At 58.4% G+C, this 17,723-nt stretch overlaps 1 protein-coding gene across 1 annotated transcript in view; it reads right to left on the bottom strand.

Moving 5' to 3' along the window:
- Nucleotides 1-17,723, bottom strand: part of LOC140453227 (uncharacterized) — a 75,153-nt gene that overhangs the window by 47,984 nt on the left and 9,446 nt on the right. The window contains exon 2 of the mRNA XM_072547803.1: nt 97-741. Within this exon, the coding sequence (XP_072403904.1) occupies nt 97-741 (645 nt within the window). The remainder of the gene's footprint in view (nt 1-96; nt 742-17,723) is intronic.

Below are 17,723 nucleotides of genomic sequence, written 5' to 3'. Positions count from 1 at the left end.
TCTCTGTCGCGCTCTCTCTCTGTCGCGCTCCCTCTCTGTCGCGCTCCCTCTCTGTCGCGCTCTCTCTCTCTCTGTCGCGCTCTCTCTCTGTCGCGCTCTCTCTCTGTCGCGCTCTCTCTCTCTCTCGCGCTCTCTCTCTCTCGCGCTCTCTCTCTCTCGCGCTCTCTCTCTGTCGCGCTCTCTCTCTCTCTCTCGCTCTCGCTCTCTCTCTGTCGCGCTCGCTCTCTCTCTCTCGCGCTCTCTCTCTCTGTCGCGCTCTCTCTCTCTGTCGCGCTCTCTCTCTCTCTGTCGCTCTCGCTCTCTCTCTGTCGCGCTCCCTCTCTGTCGCGCTCTCTCTCTCTCTGTCGCGCTCTCTCTCTGTCGCGCTCTCTCTCTGTCGCGCTCTCTCTCTCTCTCGCGCTCTCTCTCTCTCGCGCTCTCTCTCTCTCGCGCTCTCTCTCTGTCGCGCTCTCTCTCTCTCTCTCGCTCTCGCTCTCTCTCTGTCGCGCTCGCTCTCTCTCTCTCGCGCTCTCTCTCTCTGTCGCGCTCTCTCTCTCTGTCGCGCTCTCTCTCTCTCTGTCGCGCACTCTCTCTCTCTCTCTCTGTCGCGCGCTGTCTCTCTCTGTCGTGCTCTCTCTCTCTCTGTCGCGCTCTCTCTCTCTCACTGTCGCGCTCGCTCTCTCTCTGTCGCGCTCGCTCTCTCTCTGTCGCGCTCGCTCTCTCTCTGTCGCGCTCGCTCTCTCTGTCGCGCTCGCTCTCTCTCTGTCGCGCTCGCTCTCTCTCTGTCGCGCTCGCTCTCTCTCTGTCGCGCTCGCTCTCTCTCTGTCGCGCTCGCTCTCTCTCTGTCGCGCTCTCTCTGTCTCTGTCGCGCTCTCTCTGTCGCGCTCGCTCTCTGTCGTGCTCTCTCTCTCTCTCTGTCGCGCTCACTCTCTCTGTCGCACTCTCTCTCGCTCTCTCTCGCGCTCTCTCTCTCTGTCGCGCTCTCTCTCTCTGTCGCGCTCTCTCTCTCTGTCGCGCTCTCTCTCTCTCTGTCGCTCTCGCTCTCTCTCTGTCACGCTCGCTCTCTGTCGCGCTCTCTCTCTGTCGCTCTCGCTCTCTCTCTGTCGCGCTCGCTCTCTCTCTGTCGCGCTCGCTCACTCTCTGTCGCGTTCTCTCTCTGTCGCGTTCTCTCTCTGTCGCGTTCTCTCTCTGTCGCTCTCTCTCTCTCTGTCGCGCTCGCTCTCTGTCGCGCTCGCTCTCTCTCTGTCGCACTCTCTCTCTGTCGCGCTCTCTCTCTGTCACACGCTCTCTCTGTCGCGCTCTCTCTCTGTCGCGCTCTCTCTCTGTCGCGCTCTCTCTCTGTCGCGCTCTCTCTCTGTCACACGCTCTCTCTCTCTGTCGCGCTCTCTCTCTGTCACACGCTCTCTCTCTCTGTCGCGCTCTCTCTCTCTGTCGCGCTCGCTCTCTCTCTGTCGCGCTCTCTCTCTCTGTCACGCTCGCTCTCTCTCTGTCACGCACGCTCTCAGTCACGCTCTCTCTCTGTCACACGCTCTCTCTGTCACGCACGCTCGCTCTCAGTCACGCTCTCTCTCTGTCACACGCTCTCTCTCTCTGTCACACGCTCTCTCTCTCTGTCACACGCTCTCTCTCTCTCTGTCGCGCTCTCTCTCTGTCGCGCTCTCTCTCTGTCGCGCTCTCTCTCTGTCGCTCTCTCTCTCTGTCGCTCTCTCTCTCTGTCGCTCTCTCTCTCTGTCGCTCTCTCTCTGTCGCTCTCTCTCTCTGTCGCTCTCTCTCTCTGTCGCTCTCTCTCTCTGTCGCTCTCTCTCTCTGTCGCGCTCTCTCTCTGTCGCGCTCTCTCTCTGTCGCGCTCTCTCTCTGTCGCGCTCTCTCTCTGTCGCGCTCTCTCTCTGTCGCGCTCTCTCTCTCTGTCGCGCTCTCTCTCTCTGTCGCGCTCTCGCTCTCTGTCGCGCTCTCGCTCTCTGTCGCGCTCTCTCTCTCTGTCGCGCTCTCTCTCTGTCGCGCTCTCTCTCTGTCACACGCTCTCTCTCTCTGTCGCGCTCTCTCTCTCTGTCACGCTCGCTCTCTCTCTGTCACGCTCGCTCTCAGTCACGCTCTCTCTCTCTGTCACGCTCGCTCTCTCTGTCACGCTCGCTCTCAGTCGCGCTCTCTCTCTCTGTCGCACTCGCTCTCTGTCGCGCTCTCTCTCTCTGTCGCGCTCTCTCTCTGTCACGCTCGCTCTCAGTCACGCTCTCTCTCTCTGTCGCGCTCGCTCTCTGTCGCGCTCGCTCTCTGTCGCGCTCTCTCTCTGTCGCGCTCTCTCTCTGTCGCGCACTCTCTCTGTCGCGCACTCTCTCTGTCGCGCTCTCTCTCTGTCGCGCTCTCTCTCTGTCGCGCTCTCTCTCTGTCGCGCTCTCTCTCTGTCGCGCTCTCTCTCTGTCGCGCTCTCTGTCGCGCTTTCTCTCTGTCGCGCTCTCTCTCTGTCGCGCTCTCTCTCTGTCGCGCTCTCTCTGTCGCGCTCTCTCTCTGTCGCGCTCTCTCTCTGTCGCGCTCTCTCTCTGTCGCGCTCTCTCTCTGTCGCGCTCTCTCTCTGTCGCGCTCTCTCTCTGTCGCGCTCTCTCTCTGTCGCGCTCCCTCTCTGTCGCGCTCCCTCTCTGTCGCGCTCTCTCTCTCTCTGTCGCGCTCTCTCTCTGTCGCGCTCTCTCTCTCTCTCGCGCTCTCTCTCTCTCGCGCTCTCTCTCTCTCGCGCTCTCTCTCTGTCGCGCTCTCTCTCTCTCTCTCGCTCTCGCTCTCTCTCTGTCGCGCTCGCTCTCTCTCTCTCGCGCTCTCTCTCTCTGTCGCGCTCTCTCTCTCTGTCGCGCTCTCTCTCTCTGTCGCGCTCTCTCTCTGTCGCGCTCTCTCTCTGTCGCGCTCTCTCTCTGTCGCGCTCTCTCTCTGTCGCGCTCTCTCTCTGTCGCGCTCTCTCTCTGTCGCGCTCTCTCTCTGTCGCGCTTTCTCTCTGTCGCGCTCTCTCTCTGTCGCGCTCTCTCTCTGTCGCGCTCTCTCTGTCGCGCTCTCTCTCTGTCGCGCTCTCTCTCTGTCGCGCTCTCTCTCTGTCGCGCTCTCTCTCTGTCGCGCTCTCTCTCTGTCGCGCTCTCTCTCTGTCGCGCTCTCTCTCTGTCGCGCTCTCTCTCTGTCGCGCTCCCTCTCTGTCGCGCTCCCTCTCTGTCGCGCTCTCTCTCTCTCTGTCGCGCTCTCTCTCTGTCGCGCTCTCTCTCTGTCGCGCTCTCTCTCTCTCTCGCGCTCTCTCTCTCTCGCGCTCTCTCTCTCTCGCGCTCTCTCTCTGTCGCGCTCTCTCTCTCTCTCTCGCTCTCGCTCTCTCTCTGTCGCGCTCGCTCTCTCTCTCTCGCGCTCTCTCTCTCTGTCGCGCTCTCTCTCTCTGTCGCGCTCTCTCTCTCTCTGTCGCTCTCGCTCTCTCTCTGTCGCGCTCCCTCTCTGTCGCGCTCTCTCTCTCTCTGTCGCGCTCTCTCTCTGTCGCGCTCTCTCTCTGTCGCGCTCTCTCTCTCTCTCGCGCTCTCTCTCTCTCGCGCTCTCTCTCTCTCGCGCTCTCTCTCTGTCGCGCTCTCTCTCTCTCTCTCGCTCTCGCTCTCTCTCTGTCGCGCTCTCTCTCTGTCGCGCTCTCTCTCTGTCGCGCTCTCTCTCTGTCGCGCTCTCTCTCTGTCGCGCTCTCTCTCTGTCGCGCTCTCTCTCTGTCGCGCTCTCTCTCTGTCGCGCTCCCTCTCTGTCGCGCTCCCTCTCTGTCGCGCTCTCTCTCTCTCTGTCGCGCTCTCTCTCTGTCGCGCTCTCTCTCTGTCGCGCTCTCTCTCTCTCTCGCGCTCTCTCTCTCTCGCGCTCTCTCTCTCTCGCGCTCTCTCTCTGTCGCGCTCTCTCTCTCTCTCTCGCTCTCGCTCTCTCTCTGTCGCGCTCGCTCTCTCTCTCTCGCGCTCTCTCTCTCTGTCGCGCTCTCTCTCTCTGTCGCGCTCTCTCTCTCTCTGTCGCTCTCGCTCTCTCTCTGTCGCGCTCCCTCTCTGTCGCGCTCTCTCTCTCTCTGTCGCGCTCTCTCTCTGTCGCGCTCTCTCTCTGTCGCGCTCTCTCTCTCTCTCGCGCTCTCTCTCTCTCGCGCTCTCTCTCTCTCGCGCTCTCTCTCTGTCGCGCTCTCTCTCTCTCTCTCGCTCTCGCTCTCTCTCTGTCGCGCTCGCTCTCTCTCTCTCGCGCTCTCTCTCTCTGTCGCGCTCTCTCTCTCTGTCGCGCTCTCTCTCTCTCTGTCGCGCACTCTCTCTCTCTCTCTCTGTCGCGCGCTGTCTCTCTCTGTCGTGCTCTCTCTCTCTCTGTCGCGCTCTCTCTCTCTCACTGTCGCGCTCGCTCTCTCTCTGTCGCGCTCGCTCTCTCTCTGTCGCGCTCGCTCTCTCTCTGTCGCGCTCGCTCTCTCTGTCGCGCTCGCTCTCTCTCTGTCGCGCTCGCTCTCTCTCTGTCGCGCTCGCTCTCTCTCTGTCGCGCTCGCTCTCTCTCTGTCGCGCTCGCTCTCTCTCTGTCGCGCTCGCTCTCTCTCTGTCGCGCTCTCTCTGTCTCTGTCGCGCTCTCTCTGTCGCGCTCGCTCTCTGTCGTGCTCTCTCTCTCTCTCTGTCGCGCTCACTCTCTCTGTCGCACTCTCTCTCGCTCTCTCTCGCGCTCTCTCTCTCTGTCGCGCTCTCTCTCTCTGTCGCGCTCTCTCTCTCTGTCGCGCTCTCTCTCTCTCTGTCGCTCTCGCTCTCTCTCTGTCACGCTCGCTCTCTGTCGCGCTCTCTCTCTGTCGCTCTCGCTCTCTCTCTGTCGCGCTCGCTCTCTCTCTGTCGCGCTCGCTCACTCTCTGTCGCGTTCTCTCTCTGTCGCGTTCTCTCTCTGTCGCGTTCTCTCTCTGTCGCTCTCTCTCTCTCTGTCGCGCTCGCTCTCTGTCGCGCTCGCTCTCTCTCTGTCGCACTCTCTCTCTGTCGCGCTCTCTCTCTGTCACACGCTCTCTCTGTCGCGCTCTCTCTCTGTCGCGCTCTCTCTCTGTCGCGCTCTCTCTCTCTCTGTCGCGCTCTCTCTCTGTCGCGCTCTCTCTCTGTCGCGCTCTCTCTCTGTCACACGCTCTCTCTCTCTGTCGCGCTCTCTCTCTGTCACACGCTCTCTCTCTCTGTCGCGCTCTCTCTCTCTGTCGCGCTCGCTCTCTCTCTGTCGCGCTCTCTCTCTCTGTCACGCTCGCTCTCTCTCTGTCACGCACGCTCTCAGTCACGCTCTCTCTCTGTCACACGCTCTCTCTGTCACGCACGCTCGCTCTCAGTCACGCTCTCTCTCTGTCACACGCTCTCTCTCTCTGTCACACGCTCTCTCTCTCTGTCACGCTCGCTCTCTCTCTGTCGCGCTCTCTCTCTGTCGCGCTCTCTCTCTGTCGCGCTCTCTCTCTGTCGCTCTCTCTCTCTGTCGCTCTCTCTCTCTGTCGCTCTCTCTCTCTGTCGCTCTCTCTCTGTCGCTCTCTCTCTCTGTCGCTCTCTCTCTCTGTCGCTCTCTCTCTCTGTCGCTCTCTCTCTCTGTCGCGCTCTCTCTCTGTCGCGCTCTCTCTCTGTCGCGCTCTCTCTCTGTCGCGCTCTCTCTCTGTCGCGCTCTCTCTCTCTGTCGCGCTCTCTCTCTCTGTCGCGCTCTCTCTCTGTCGCGCTCTCTCTCTGTCGCGCTCTCTCTCTGTCGCGCTCTCTCTCTGTCGCGCTCTCTCTCTGTCGCGCTCTCTCTCTGTCGCGCTCTCTCTCTGTCGCGCTCTCTGTCGCGCTTTCTCTCTGTCGCGCTCTCTCTCTGTCGCGCTCTCTCTCTGTCGCGCTCTCTCTGTCGCGCTCTCTCTCTGTCGCGCTCTCTCTCTGTCGCGCTCTCTCTCTGTCGCGCTCTCTCTCTGTCGCGCTCTCTCTCTGTCGCGCTCTCTCTCTGTCGCGCTCTCTCTCTGTCGCGCTCTCTCTCTGTCGCGCTCTCTCTCTGTCGCGCTCCCTCTCTGTCGCGCTCCCTCTCTGTCGCGCTCTCTCTCTCTCTGTCGCGCTCTCTCTCTGTCGCGCTCTCTCTCTGTCGCGCTCTCTCTCTCTCTCGCGCTCTCTCTCTCTCGCGCTCTCTCTCTCTCGCGCTCTCTCTCTGTCGCGCTCTCTCTCTCTCTCTCGCTCTCGCTCTCTCTCTGTCGCGCTCGCTCTCTCTCTCTCGCGCTCTCTCTCTCTGTCGCGCTCTCTCTCTCTGTCGCGCTCTCTCTCTCTCTGTCGCTCTCGCTCTCTCTCTGTCGCGCTCCCTCTCTGTCGCGCTCTCTCTCTCTCTGTCGCGCTCTCTCTCTGTCGCGCTCTCTCTCTGTCGCGCTCTCTCTCTGTCGCTCTCTCTCTGTCGCTCTCTCTCTGTCGCGCTCTCTCTGTCGCGCTCTCTCTGTCGCGCTCTCTCTGTCGCGCTCTCTCTGTCGCGCTCTCTCTGTCGCGCTCTCTCTGTCGCGCTCTCTCTGTCGCGCTCTCTCTGTCGCGCTCTCTCTGTCGCGCTCTCTCTGTCGCGCTCTCTCTGTCGCGCTCTCTCTGTCGCGCTCTCTCTGTCGCGCTCTCTCTGTCGCGCTCTCTCTGTCGCGCTCTCTCTGTCGCGCTCTCTCTCTGTCGCGCTCGCTCTCTCTCTGTCACGCTCGCTCTCAGTCGCGCTCTCTCTCTGTCGCGCTCACTCTCTCTGTCGCACTCTCTCTCGCTCTCTGTCGCGCTCTCTCTCTCTCTGTCGCGCTCTCTCTCTGTCGCGCTCTCTCTCTGTCGCGCTCTCTCTCTGTCGCGCTCTCTCTCTGTCGCTCTCTCTCTGTCGCTCTCTCTCTCTGTCGCTCTCTCTCTCTGTCGCTCTCTCTCTCTGTCGCGCTCTCTCTCTCTGTCGCGCTCTCTCTCTGTCGCGCTCTCTCTCTGTCGCGCTCTCTCTCTGTCGCGCTCTCTCTCTGTCGCGCTCTCTCTCTGTCGCGCTCTCTCTCTGTCGCGCTCTCTCTCTGTCGCGCTCTCTGTCGCGCTTTCTCTCTGTCGCGCTCTCTCTCTGTCGCGCTCTCTCTCTGTCGCGCTCTCTCTGTCGCGCTCTCTCTCTGTCGCGCTCTCTCTCTGTCGCGCTCTCTCTCTGTCGCGCTCTCTCTCTGTCGCGCTCTCTCTCTGTCGCGCTCTCTCTCTGTCGCGCTCCCTCTCTGTCGCGCTCCCTCTCTGTCGCGCTCCCTCTCTGTCGCGCTCTCTCTCTCTCTGTCGCGCTCTCTCTCTGTCGCGCTCTCTCTCTGTCGCGCTCTCTCTCTCTCTCGCGCTCTCTCTCTCTCGCGCTCTCTCTCTCTCGCGCTCTCTCTCTGTCGCGCTCTCTCTCTCTCTCTCGCTCTCGCTCTCTCTCTGTCGCGCTCGCTCTCTCTCTCTCGCGCTCTCTCTCTCTGTCGCGCTCTCTCTCTCTGTCGCGCTCTCTCTCTCTCTGTCGCTCTCGCTCTCTCTCTGTCACGCTCGCTCTCTGTCGCGCTCTCTCTCTGTCGCTCTCGCTCTCTCTCTGTCGCGCTCGCTCTCTCTCTGTCGCGCTCTCTCTCTGTCGCGTTCTCTCTCTGTCGCGCTCTCTCTCTGTCGCTCTCTCTCTCTCTGTCGCTCTCTCTCTCTCTGTCGCGCTCTCTCTCTGTAACGCTCGCTATCTGTCGGGCTCGCTCTCTCTCTGTCGCGCTCTCTCTCTGTCGCGCTCTCTCTCTGTCGCGCTCTCTCTCTGTCACACGCTCTCTCTCTCTGTCGCGCTCTCTCTCTGTCACACGCTCTCTCTCTCTGTCGCGCTCTCTCTCTCTGTCACGCTCGCTCTCTCTCTGTCGCGCTCGCTCTATCTCTGTCACGCTCGCTCTCAGTCACGCTCTCTCTCTGTCACACGCTCTCTCTCTCAGTCGCGCTCTCTCTCTGTCACGCTCGCTCTCAGTCGCGCTCTCTCTCGCTCTCTCTCTGTCGCGCGCTCTCTCTCTCTGTCGTGCTCTCTCTCTCTCTGTCGCACGCTCTCTCTGTCGCGCGCTGTCTCTCTCTGTCGTGCTCTCTCTCTCTCTGTCGTGCTCTCTCTCTCTCTGTCGCGCTCGCTCTCTCTCTGTCGCGCTCTCTCTCTCTGTCGCGCGCTCTCTCTCTCTGTCGTGCTCTCTCGCTCTCTGTCGCGGTCTCTCTCTCTGTCGCGCTCTCTCTCTCTCTCTGTCGCGCTCGCTCTCTCTCTGTCGCGCTCTCTCTGTCGCGCTCTCTCTCTCTCTGTCACGCTCGCTCTCAGTCGCGCTCTCTCTCTGTCGCGCTCTCTCTCTGTCGCGCTCACTCTCTCTGTCGCACTTTCTCTCGCTCTCTGTCGCGCTCTCTCTCTCTCTGTCGCGCTCTCTCTCTCTCTGTCGCGCTCTCTCTCGCTCTCTGTCGCGCTCTCTCTCGCTCTCTGTCGCGCTGTCTCTCTGTCGCGCTCTCTCTCTCTGTCGCGCTCTCTCTCTCTCTGTCGCTCTCGCTCTCTCTCTGTCGCTCTCGCTCGCTCTCTGTCGCGCTCTCTCTCTGTCGCTCTCGCTCTCTCTCTGTCGCGCTCTCTCTCTGTCGCGCTCTCTCTCTGTCGCGCTCTCTCTCTGTCGCGCTCTCTCTCTCTCTGTCGCGCTCTCTCTCTGTCGCGCTCTCTCTCTCTCTGTCGCGCTCGCTCTCTGTCGCGCTCTCTCTCTGTCGCTCTCACTCTCTCTCTGTCGTGCTCTCTCTCTCTCTGTCGCGCTCGCTCTCTCTCTGTCGCGCTCTCTCTCTCTGTCGCGCGCTCTCTCTCTGTCGTGCTCTCTCGCTCTCTGTCGCGCTCTCTCTCTCTGTCGCGCTCTCTCTCTCTCTCTCTGTCGCGCTCGCTCTCTCTCTCTCGCGCTCTCTCTGTCGCGCTCTCTCTGTCGCGCTCTCTCTGTCGCGCTCTCTCTGTCGCGCTCTCTCTCTGTCGCGCTCGCTCTCTCTCTGTCACGCTCGCTCTCAGTCGCGCTCTCTCTCTGTCGCGCTCACTCTCTCTGTCGCACTCTCTCTCGCTCTCTGTCGCGCTCTCTCTCTCTCTGTCGCGCTCTCTCTCTCTGTCGCGCTCTCTCTCTCTCTGTCGCTCTCGCTCTCTCTCTGTCACGCTCGCTCTCTGTCGCGCTCTCTCTCTGTCGCTCTCGCTCTCTCTCTGTCGCGCTCGCTCTCTCTCTGTTGCGCTCTCTCTCTGTCGCTCTCTCTCTCTCTGTCGCTCTCTCTCTCTCTGTCGCGCTCTCTCTCTGTAACGCTCGCTATCTGTCGCGCTCTCTCTCTGTCGCGCTCTCTCTCTGTCGCGCTCTCTCTCTGTCGCGCTCTCTCTCTGTCGCGCTCTCTCTCTGTCGCGCTCTCTCTCTGTCGCGCTCTCTCTCTGTCGCGCTCTCTCTCTGTCGCGCTCTCTCTCTGTCGCGCTCTCTCTCTGTCGCGCTCTCTCTCTGTCGCGCTCTCTCTCTGTCGCGATCTCTCTCTGTCGCGCTCTCTCTCTGTCGCGCTCTCTCTCTGTCGCGCTCTCTCTCTGTCGCGCTCTTTCTCTGTCGCGCTCTCTGTCGCGCTCTCTCTCTGTCGCGCTCTCTCTCTGTCGCACTCTCTCTCGCTCTCTGTCGCGCTCTCTCTCTCTCTGTCGCGCTCTCTCTCGCTCTCTGTCGCGCTCTCTGTCGCGCTGTCTCTCTGTCGCGCTCTCTCTCTCTGTCGCGCTCTCTCTCTCTCTGTCGCTCTCGCTCTCTCTCTGTCGCTCTCGCTCGCTCTCTGTCGCGCTCTCTCTCTGTCGCTCTCGCTCTCTCTCTGTCGCGCTCTCTCTCTGTCGCGCTCTCTCTCTGTCGCGCTCTCTCTCTCTCTGTCGCGCTCTCTCTCTGTCGCGCTCTCTCTCTCTCTCGCGCTCTCTCTCTCTCGCGCTCTCTCTCTCTGTCGCGCTCTCTCTCTGTCGCGCTCTCTCTCTGTCGCGCTCTCTCTGTCGCGCTCTCTCTCTGTCGCTCTCTCTCTCTGTCGCTCTCTCTCTCTGTCGCTCTCTCTCTCTGTCGCTCTCTCTCTCTGTCGCTCTCTCTCTCTGTCGCTCTCTCTCTCTGTCGCGCTCGCTCTCTGTCGCGCTCTCTCTCTGTCGCTCTCACTCTCTCTCTGTCGTGCTCTCTCTCTCTCTGTCGCGCTCGCTCTCTCTCTGTCGCGCTCTCTCTCTCTGTCGCGCTCTCTCTCTCTGTCGCGCGCTCTCTCTCTGTCGTGCTCTCTCGCTCTCTGTCGCGCTCTCTCTCTCTGTCGCGCTCTCTCTCTCTCTCTGTCGCGCTCGCTCTCTCTCTCTCGCGCTCTCTCTGTCGCGCTCTCTCTGTCGCGCTCTCTCTGTCGCGCTCTCTCTGTCGCGCTCTCTCTCTGTCGCGCTCGCTCTCTCTCTGTCACGCTCGCTCTCAGTCGCGCTCTCTCTCTGTCGCGCTCACTCTCTCTGTCGCACTCTCTCTCGCTCTCTGTCGCGCTCTCTCTCTCTCTGTCGCGCTCTCTCTCTCTGTCGCGCTCTCTCTCTCTCTGTCGCTCTCGCTCTCTCTCTGTCACGCTCGCTCTCTGTCGCGCTCTCTCTCTGTCGCTCTCGCTCTCTCTCTGTCGCGCTCGCTCTCTCTCTGTTGCGCTCTCTCTCTGTCGCTCTCTCTCTCTCTGTCGCTCTCTCTCTCTCTGTCGCGCTCTCTCTCTGTAACGCTCGCTATCTGTCGCGCTCTCTCTCTGTCGCGCTCTCTCTCTGTCGCGCTCTCTCTCTGTCGCGCTCTCTCTCTGTCGCGCTCTCTCTCTGTCGCGCTCTCTCTCTGTCGCGCTCTCTCTCTGTCGCGCTCTCTCTCTGTCGCGCTCTCTCTCTGTCGCGCTCTCTCTCTGTCGCGCTCTCTCTCTGTCGCGCTCTCTCTCTGTCGCGCTCTCTCTCTGTCGCGCTCTCTCTCTGTCGCGCTCTCTCTCTGTCGCGCTCTCTCTCCGTCGCGCTCTCTCTCTGTCGCGCTCTCTCTCTGTCGCGATCTCTCTCTGTCGCGCTCTCTCTCTGTCGCGCTCTCTCTCTGTCGCGCTCTTTCTCTGTCGCGCTCTCTGTCGCGCTCTCTCTCTGTCGCGCTCTCTCTCTGTCGCGCTCTCTCTCTCTGTCACGCTCGCTCTCTCTCTGTCACACGCTCTCTCTCTCTGTCGCGCTCTCTCTCTGTCACACGCTCTCTCTCTCTGTCGCGCTCTCTCTCTCTGTCACGCTCGCTCTCTCTCTGTCGCGCTCGCTCTCTCTCTGTCACGCTCGCTCTCAGTCACGCTCTCTCTCTGTCACACGCTCTCTCTCTCAGTCGCGCTCTCTCTCTGTCACGCTCGCTCTCAGTCGCGCTCTCTCTCGCTCTCTGTCGCGCTCGCTCTCTCTCTGTCGCGCGCTCTCTCTCTCTGTCGCGCTCTCTCTCTGTCGCGCTCTCTCTCTGTCGCGCTCTCTCTCTGTCGCGCTCTCTCTCTGTCGCGCTCTCTCTCTGTCGCTCTCTCTCTCTCTGTCGCTCTCTCTCTGTCGCGCTCTCTCTCTGTCACGCTCGCTATCTGTCGCGCTCGCTCTCTCTCTGTCGCGCTCTCTCTCTGTCGCGCTCTCTCTCTGTCACACGCTCTCTCTCTCTGTCGCGCTCTCTCTCTGTCACACGCTCTCTCTCTCTGTCGCGCTCTCTCTCTCTGTCACGCTCGCTCTCTCTCTGTCGCGCTCGCTCTCTCTCTGTCACGCTCGCTCTCAGTCATGCTCTCTCTCTGTCACACGCTCTCTCTCTCAGTCGCGCTCTCTCTCTCTGTCACGCTCGCTCTCAGTCGCGCTCTCTCTCGCTCTCTGTCGCGCTCGCTCTCTCTCTGTCGCGCGCTCTCTCTCTCTGTCGCGCGCTCTCTCTCTCTGTCGTGCTCTCTCTCTCTCTCGCACGCTCTCTCTGTCGCGCGCTGTCTCTCTCTGTCGTGCTCTCTCTCTCTCTGTCGTGCTCTCTCTCTCTCTGTCGTGCTCGCTCTCTCTCTGTCGCGCTCGCTCTCTCTCTGTCGCGCTCTCTCTCTCTGTCGCGCGCTCTCTCTCTCTGTCGTGCTCTCTCGCTCTCTGTCGCGCTCTCTCTCTCTGTCGCGCTCTCTCTCTCTCTCTGTCGCGCTCGCTCTCTCTCTGTCGCGCTCTCTCTGTCGCGCTCTCTTTCTGTCGCGCTCGCTCTCTCTCTGTCACGCTCGCTCTCAGTCGCGCTCTCTCTCTGTCGCGCTCACTCTCTCTGTCGCACTCTCTCTCGCTCTCTGTCGCGCTCTCTCTCTCTCTGTCGCGCTCTCTCTCGCTCTCTGTCGCGCTCTCTCTCGCTCTCTGTCGCGCTGTCTCTCTGTCGCGTTCTCTCTCTCTCTGTCGCGCTCTCTCTCTCTCTGTCGCTCTCGCTCTCTCTCTGTCGCTCTCGCTCGCTCTCTGTCGCGCTCTCTCTCTGTCGCTCTCTCTCTGTCGCGCTCTCTCTCTGTCGCGCTCTCTCTCTGTCGCGCTCTCTCTCTGTCGTGCTCTCTCTCTGTCGCGCTCTCTCTCTCTCTGTCGCGCTCTCTCTCTGTCGCGCTCTCTCTCTGTCGCGCTCTCTCTCTCTCTCGCGCTCTCTCTCTCTCGCGCTCTCTCTCTCTCTGTCGCGCGCTCTCTCTGTCGCGCGCTCTCTCTGTCGCGCGCTCTCTCTGTCGCGCGCTCTCTCTGTCGCGCGCTCTCTCTGTCGCGCGCTCTCTCTGTCGCGCGCTCTCTCTGTCGCGCTCTCTCTCTGTCGCGCTCTCTCTCTGTCGCGCTCTCTCTCTGTCGCGCTCTCTCTCTGTCGCGCTCTCTCTCTGTCGCGCTCTCTCTCTGTCGCGCTCTCTCTCTGTCGCGCTCTCTCTCTGTCGCGCTCTCTCTCTGTCGCGCTCTCTCTCTGTCGCGCTCTCTCTCTGTCGCGCTCTCTCTCTGTCGCGCTCTCTCTCTGTCGCGCTCTCTCTCTGTCGCTCTCTCTCTCTGTCGCTCTCTCTCTCTGTCGCTCTCTCTCTCTGTCGCTCTCTCTCTCTGTCGCTCTCGCTCTCTCTCTGTCGCGCTCTCTTTCTCTGTCGCGCGCGCTCTCTCTCTGTCACGCTCGCTCTCTGTCGCACTCTCTCTCGCTCTCTGTCGTGCGCTCTCTCTGTCACGCTCTCTCTCTGTCGCGCTCTCACTCTGTCGCGCTCTCTCTCTCTCTGTCGCGCGCGCTCTCTCTCTGTCACGCTCGCTCTCTGTCGCACTCTCTCTCGCTCTCTGTCGTGCTCTCTCTCTGTCACGCTCTCTCTCTGTCACGCTCGCTCTCTGTCGCACTCTCTCTCTCTCTCTGTCGCGCTCTCTCTCTGTCGCGCTCTCTCTCTGTCGCGCGCGCTCTCTCTCTGTCGTGCTCTCTTTCTCTCTGTCGCGCGCGCTCTCTCTCTGTCACGCTCGCTCTCTGTCGCACTCTCTCTCGCTCTCTGTCGTGCTCTCTCTCTCTCTCTGTCGTGCGCTCACTCTCTCTGTCGCACTCTCTCTCGCTCTCTGTCGCGCTCGCTCTCTGTCGCGCTCTCTCTCTGTCGCGCTCTCTCTCTCTCTCTCTCTGTCGCGCTCTCTCTCTGTCGCGCTCTCTCTCTCTGTCGCGCTCGCTCTCTCTCTGTCACGCTCGCTCTCTGTCGCACTCTCTCTCGCTCTCTGTCGTGCTCTCTCTCTCTCTCTGTCGTGCGCTCACTCTCTCTGTCGCACTCTCTCTCGCTCTCTGTCGCGCTCGCTCTCTGTCGCGCTCTCTCTCTGTCGCGCTCTCTCTCTCTCTCTCTCTGTCGCGCTCTCTCTCTGTCGCGCTCTCTCTCTGTCGCGCTCTCTCTCTCTCTGTCGCGCTCGCTCTCTCTCTGTCACGCTCGCTTTCAGTCGCGCTCTCTCTCTGTCGCGCCCCCTCTCTCTGTCGCGCCCCCTCTCTCTGTCGCGCCCCCTCTCTCTGTCGCGCCCCCTCTCTCTGTCGCGCCCCCTCTCTCTGTCGCGCCCCCTCTCTCTGTCGCGCCCCCTCTCTCTGTCGCGCCCCCTCTCTCTGTCGCGCCCCCTCTCTCTGTCGCGCCCCCTCTCTCTGTCGCGCCCCCTCTCTCTGTCGCGCCCCCTCTCTCTGTCGCGCCCCCTCTCTCTGTCGCGCCCCCTCTCTCTGTCGCGCCCCCTCTCTCTGTCGCGCCCCCTCTCTCTGTCGCGCCCCCTCTCTCTGTCGCGCCCCCTCTCTCTGTCGCGCCCCCTCTCTCTGTCGCGCCCCCTCTCTCTGTCGCGCCCCCTCTCTCTGTCGCGCCCCCTCTCTCTGTCGCGCCCCCTCTCTCTGTCGCGCCCCCTCTCTCTGTCGCGCCCCCTCTCTCTGTCGCGCCCCCTCTCTCTGTCGCGCCCCCTCTCTCTGTCGCGCCCCCTCTCTCTGTCGCGCCCCCTCTCTCTGTCGCGCCCCCTCTCTCTGTCGCGCCCCCTCTCTCTGTCGCGCCCCCTCTCTCTGTCGCGCCCCCTCTCTCTGTCGCGCCCCCTCTCTCTTGTCGCGCCCCTCTCTCTCTCTCTCTGTCGCGCCCCCTCTCTCTTGTTGCGCCCCCTCTCTCTCTGTCGCGCCCTCTCTCTCTCTGTCGCGCCCTCTCTCTCTGTCGCGCCCCCTCTCTCTCTGTCGCGCTCTCTCTCTCTGTCTGTCGTGCTCTCTCTCTCGCACTCTCTGTCACGCTCTGTCAGTCTGTCGCGCTCTGTCAGGTGTAATGTCTCAGAGTAATCTTCATGCCTTCCTTGTGGGGTGTTTGGGATCAGAGGACACAATCACAGAAGCAGGGTTTGCCTCGCCTGAGCTGAGGATTGCCTTGTTTGAGGAGGTGATGAATTGGTAGGATCCTTTGCTCCCAAAGGCTGTTGAGGCTGGGTCATTACCTATGTTCGAGGCTGAGATAGACACGTTTTTAATCAGTGAGGGAATCGAGGGCTTTGGGGGAAAAGACCAAAAAATGGAATTGGGGAGTGTCTCTTAATTTTATTGAACAAAAACCAAAAGAACTGCAGAAGCTAGAAATCAGAAACAAAAAAGCTGCTACAAAAAGTGAATTTTTGCAGCATTTTGTTTTTGGTAAAGATCTGATTGAAAGAATGTTTTTATTCATTCATGGGACACGGGTGTCACTGACCAGGCCAGCATTTATTACCCATCCCTCATTGCTCCAGAGGGCAGTTCAGAGTCAACCACATTTCTGTAGGCCAGACCAGGGATGGACACCAGATTACTGCCCTAAAGGACATTAGTGAACCTGATTGTCAGGGAAAGAGCAATGGATTCATCATTAGACTCTTTAATTCCGGATTTTTATTTAAATTTAATTTCCATGTTGTAATTGGAATCCCGGTCTCGTGGTAATGTCGGCTGAATGGTGGAGCAGTCTCAGTGAGCTGAGCGGACTGCTTCTATCCTATGTCTTGTGGTTTTCTTCAGAGCATCATTAATCTAGCTAAGAAAATGTCTAATCCTGTCAAACTATCAAGATATTGTAAAACATTCCAACAATAGCATTCTGGGACATGGGGCGATGGAGAAATTGTGTTGTCCATGTTGTCCCTGGAGTTTCCCTGGTACAGAGTTGTGGAACTACAATATGTTTGTACATTGCCAGTGAATTTTATTAACCTCCCCTGCAGTGTCATTCTCCATCCTATCCACTGCAAGTGTGGGCTGTCTAGAGAGTGTTTTTAAAGCTGTTACACGATAGTGAAGTGGTGGGTGCAGCTTTCTCAGCTGACTAACCAGTTTGAGATTTCTATACATAACAGATTGGAGATGTCAGTGCCCAGCCACACTGACTCACTGTCACCATGAGGAAGTAGCTGTGAATGCATTGGCCTCAGTGGTGGACATTCTGGTGGTGATAGAACCAATCTAAACTGTTCCCATTTCCAAACCATTAGAAATCAGTAGTGGTATTAGCATCTGTGGAAGATTGAAAGAATGTAAAACATACCTAGGCAATCGATCTATTTGGATGTGATATGATACAGGCCAGGCGGGACTTGAAGCTGGATCAGAGGTAGGAACACTCCAACTATACCCAGTCAACTCTTCCCCATTATCAGCTGGAAGGAGTTGCTAGTCAGGAAACCCTGAAAGTACCTTTCTCACTTTGGGAAGATGGCCTGGGGTGAGGAGGGGACAGTAACTGTGTCTCACACTGAGGCACTGTCTGAGATCAAGTACAAAGGAGCTCCCTGCCTGCACTGGCTACAGGAGTAGTGATTGGGCTGTGGGCAGTCTGGCGTTGTAGGAATTAGCAGCACAACAACAGGCCACTCAGTCCATCACGTACGTACCAACTGACAAGTAGCCATTCAGCCAAATCCCATTTTCCACTTCTGGCTCTGTTTCTATTACCCTTTCACCCAACGGACAGCAGTTTCTGAGGGTATGCAAACAGTCTTCTCAACCCAACTTGCTCCAGCTGCTTCATTAATGCTTTTCCTTCTGGTATAAGAGCAGGAGTGAGAGAGCTTTCTCACATTAACAGTATTTAGTTCCATTCCATGGCCCAAGGAATCTCGAACTGGGGGATAGGGAGGAAAGCAGGCTCCAGATAATGGGCTGAGATAAGGAGAAATTCTCCCGAAAGCTTTTGCCAATCTGTGGAACTCTACCCCAGAGGGGTATTATTAAATATGTTCAAGGCCAAGATAGACAGGGTTTAGGGATCTTGGAATCAGTGATAAGGGGTCTGGGAAAGTGGTGTTGAAGCTCAGTGTGCCAAATGGTTTACTCCTGTCCCTTTTTATGTTCTTGTGTTCAGATGGCAACTCACAAGGGAATTGGAGTAATATACATTTAATATCCACCAACACCACAAGCCAGCATCAAAACATACACAAGAATAGTTGAAAAGCAGACTGAATGTGTGTCATCTAATCTTTATATTTTACATTTTTATCTATTTCTAATGTGCCTGTAGTATATAAATCCCTGGAAAAAGATTGCCCTGCCTTGTATTGGTGCAAGTAAGTGAGGTCACCAGAGACCTCGAGGGCTGCCGTCTCTGCTCAAGATACCTATGTCTGTATAGTCCATTCTGTATAGATACCTATACCTGTATAGTCCATTCTGTATAGATACCTATGCCTGTATAGTCCATTCTGTATAGATACCTATACCTGTATAGTCCATTCTGTATAGATACCTATGTCTGGATAGTCCATTCTGTATAGATACCTATACCTGGATAGTCCATTCTGTATAGATACCTATGTCTGGATAGTCCATTCTGTATAGATACCTATACCTGTATAGTCCATTCTGTATAGATACCTATGCCTGTATAGTCCATTCTGTATAGATACCTATACCTGTATAGTCCATTCTGTATAGATACCTATGTCTGGATAGTCCATTCTGTATAGATACCTATACCTGGATAGTCCATTCTGTATAGATACCTATGTCTGGATAGTCCATTCTGTATAGATACCTATACCTGTATAGTCCATTCTGTATAGATACCTATGTCTGGATAGTCCATTCTGTATAGATACCTATGTCTGGATAGTCCATTCTGTATAGATACCTATACCTGTATAGTCCATTCTGTATAGATACCTATGTCTGGATAGTCCATTCTGTATAGATACCTATACCTGTATAGTCCATTCTGTATAGATACCTATGTCTGATAGTCCATTCTGTATAGATACCTATGTCTGGATAGTCCATTCTGTATAGATACCTATGTCTGGATAGTCCATTCTGTATAGATACCTATGTCTGGATAGTCCATTCTGTATAGATACCTATACCTGGATAGTCCATTCTGTATAGATACCTATGTCTGTATAGTCCA

Source organism: Chiloscyllium punctatum, chromosome 26 (genome assembly GCF_047496795.1).
Source record: "Chiloscyllium punctatum isolate Juve2018m chromosome 26, sChiPun1.3, whole genome shotgun sequence".
In the NCBI taxonomy this organism is placed as follows: domain Eukaryota; kingdom Metazoa; phylum Chordata; class Chondrichthyes; order Orectolobiformes; family Hemiscylliidae; genus Chiloscyllium; species Chiloscyllium punctatum.
This window is presented reverse-complemented; position numbering and strand designations above follow the sequence as displayed.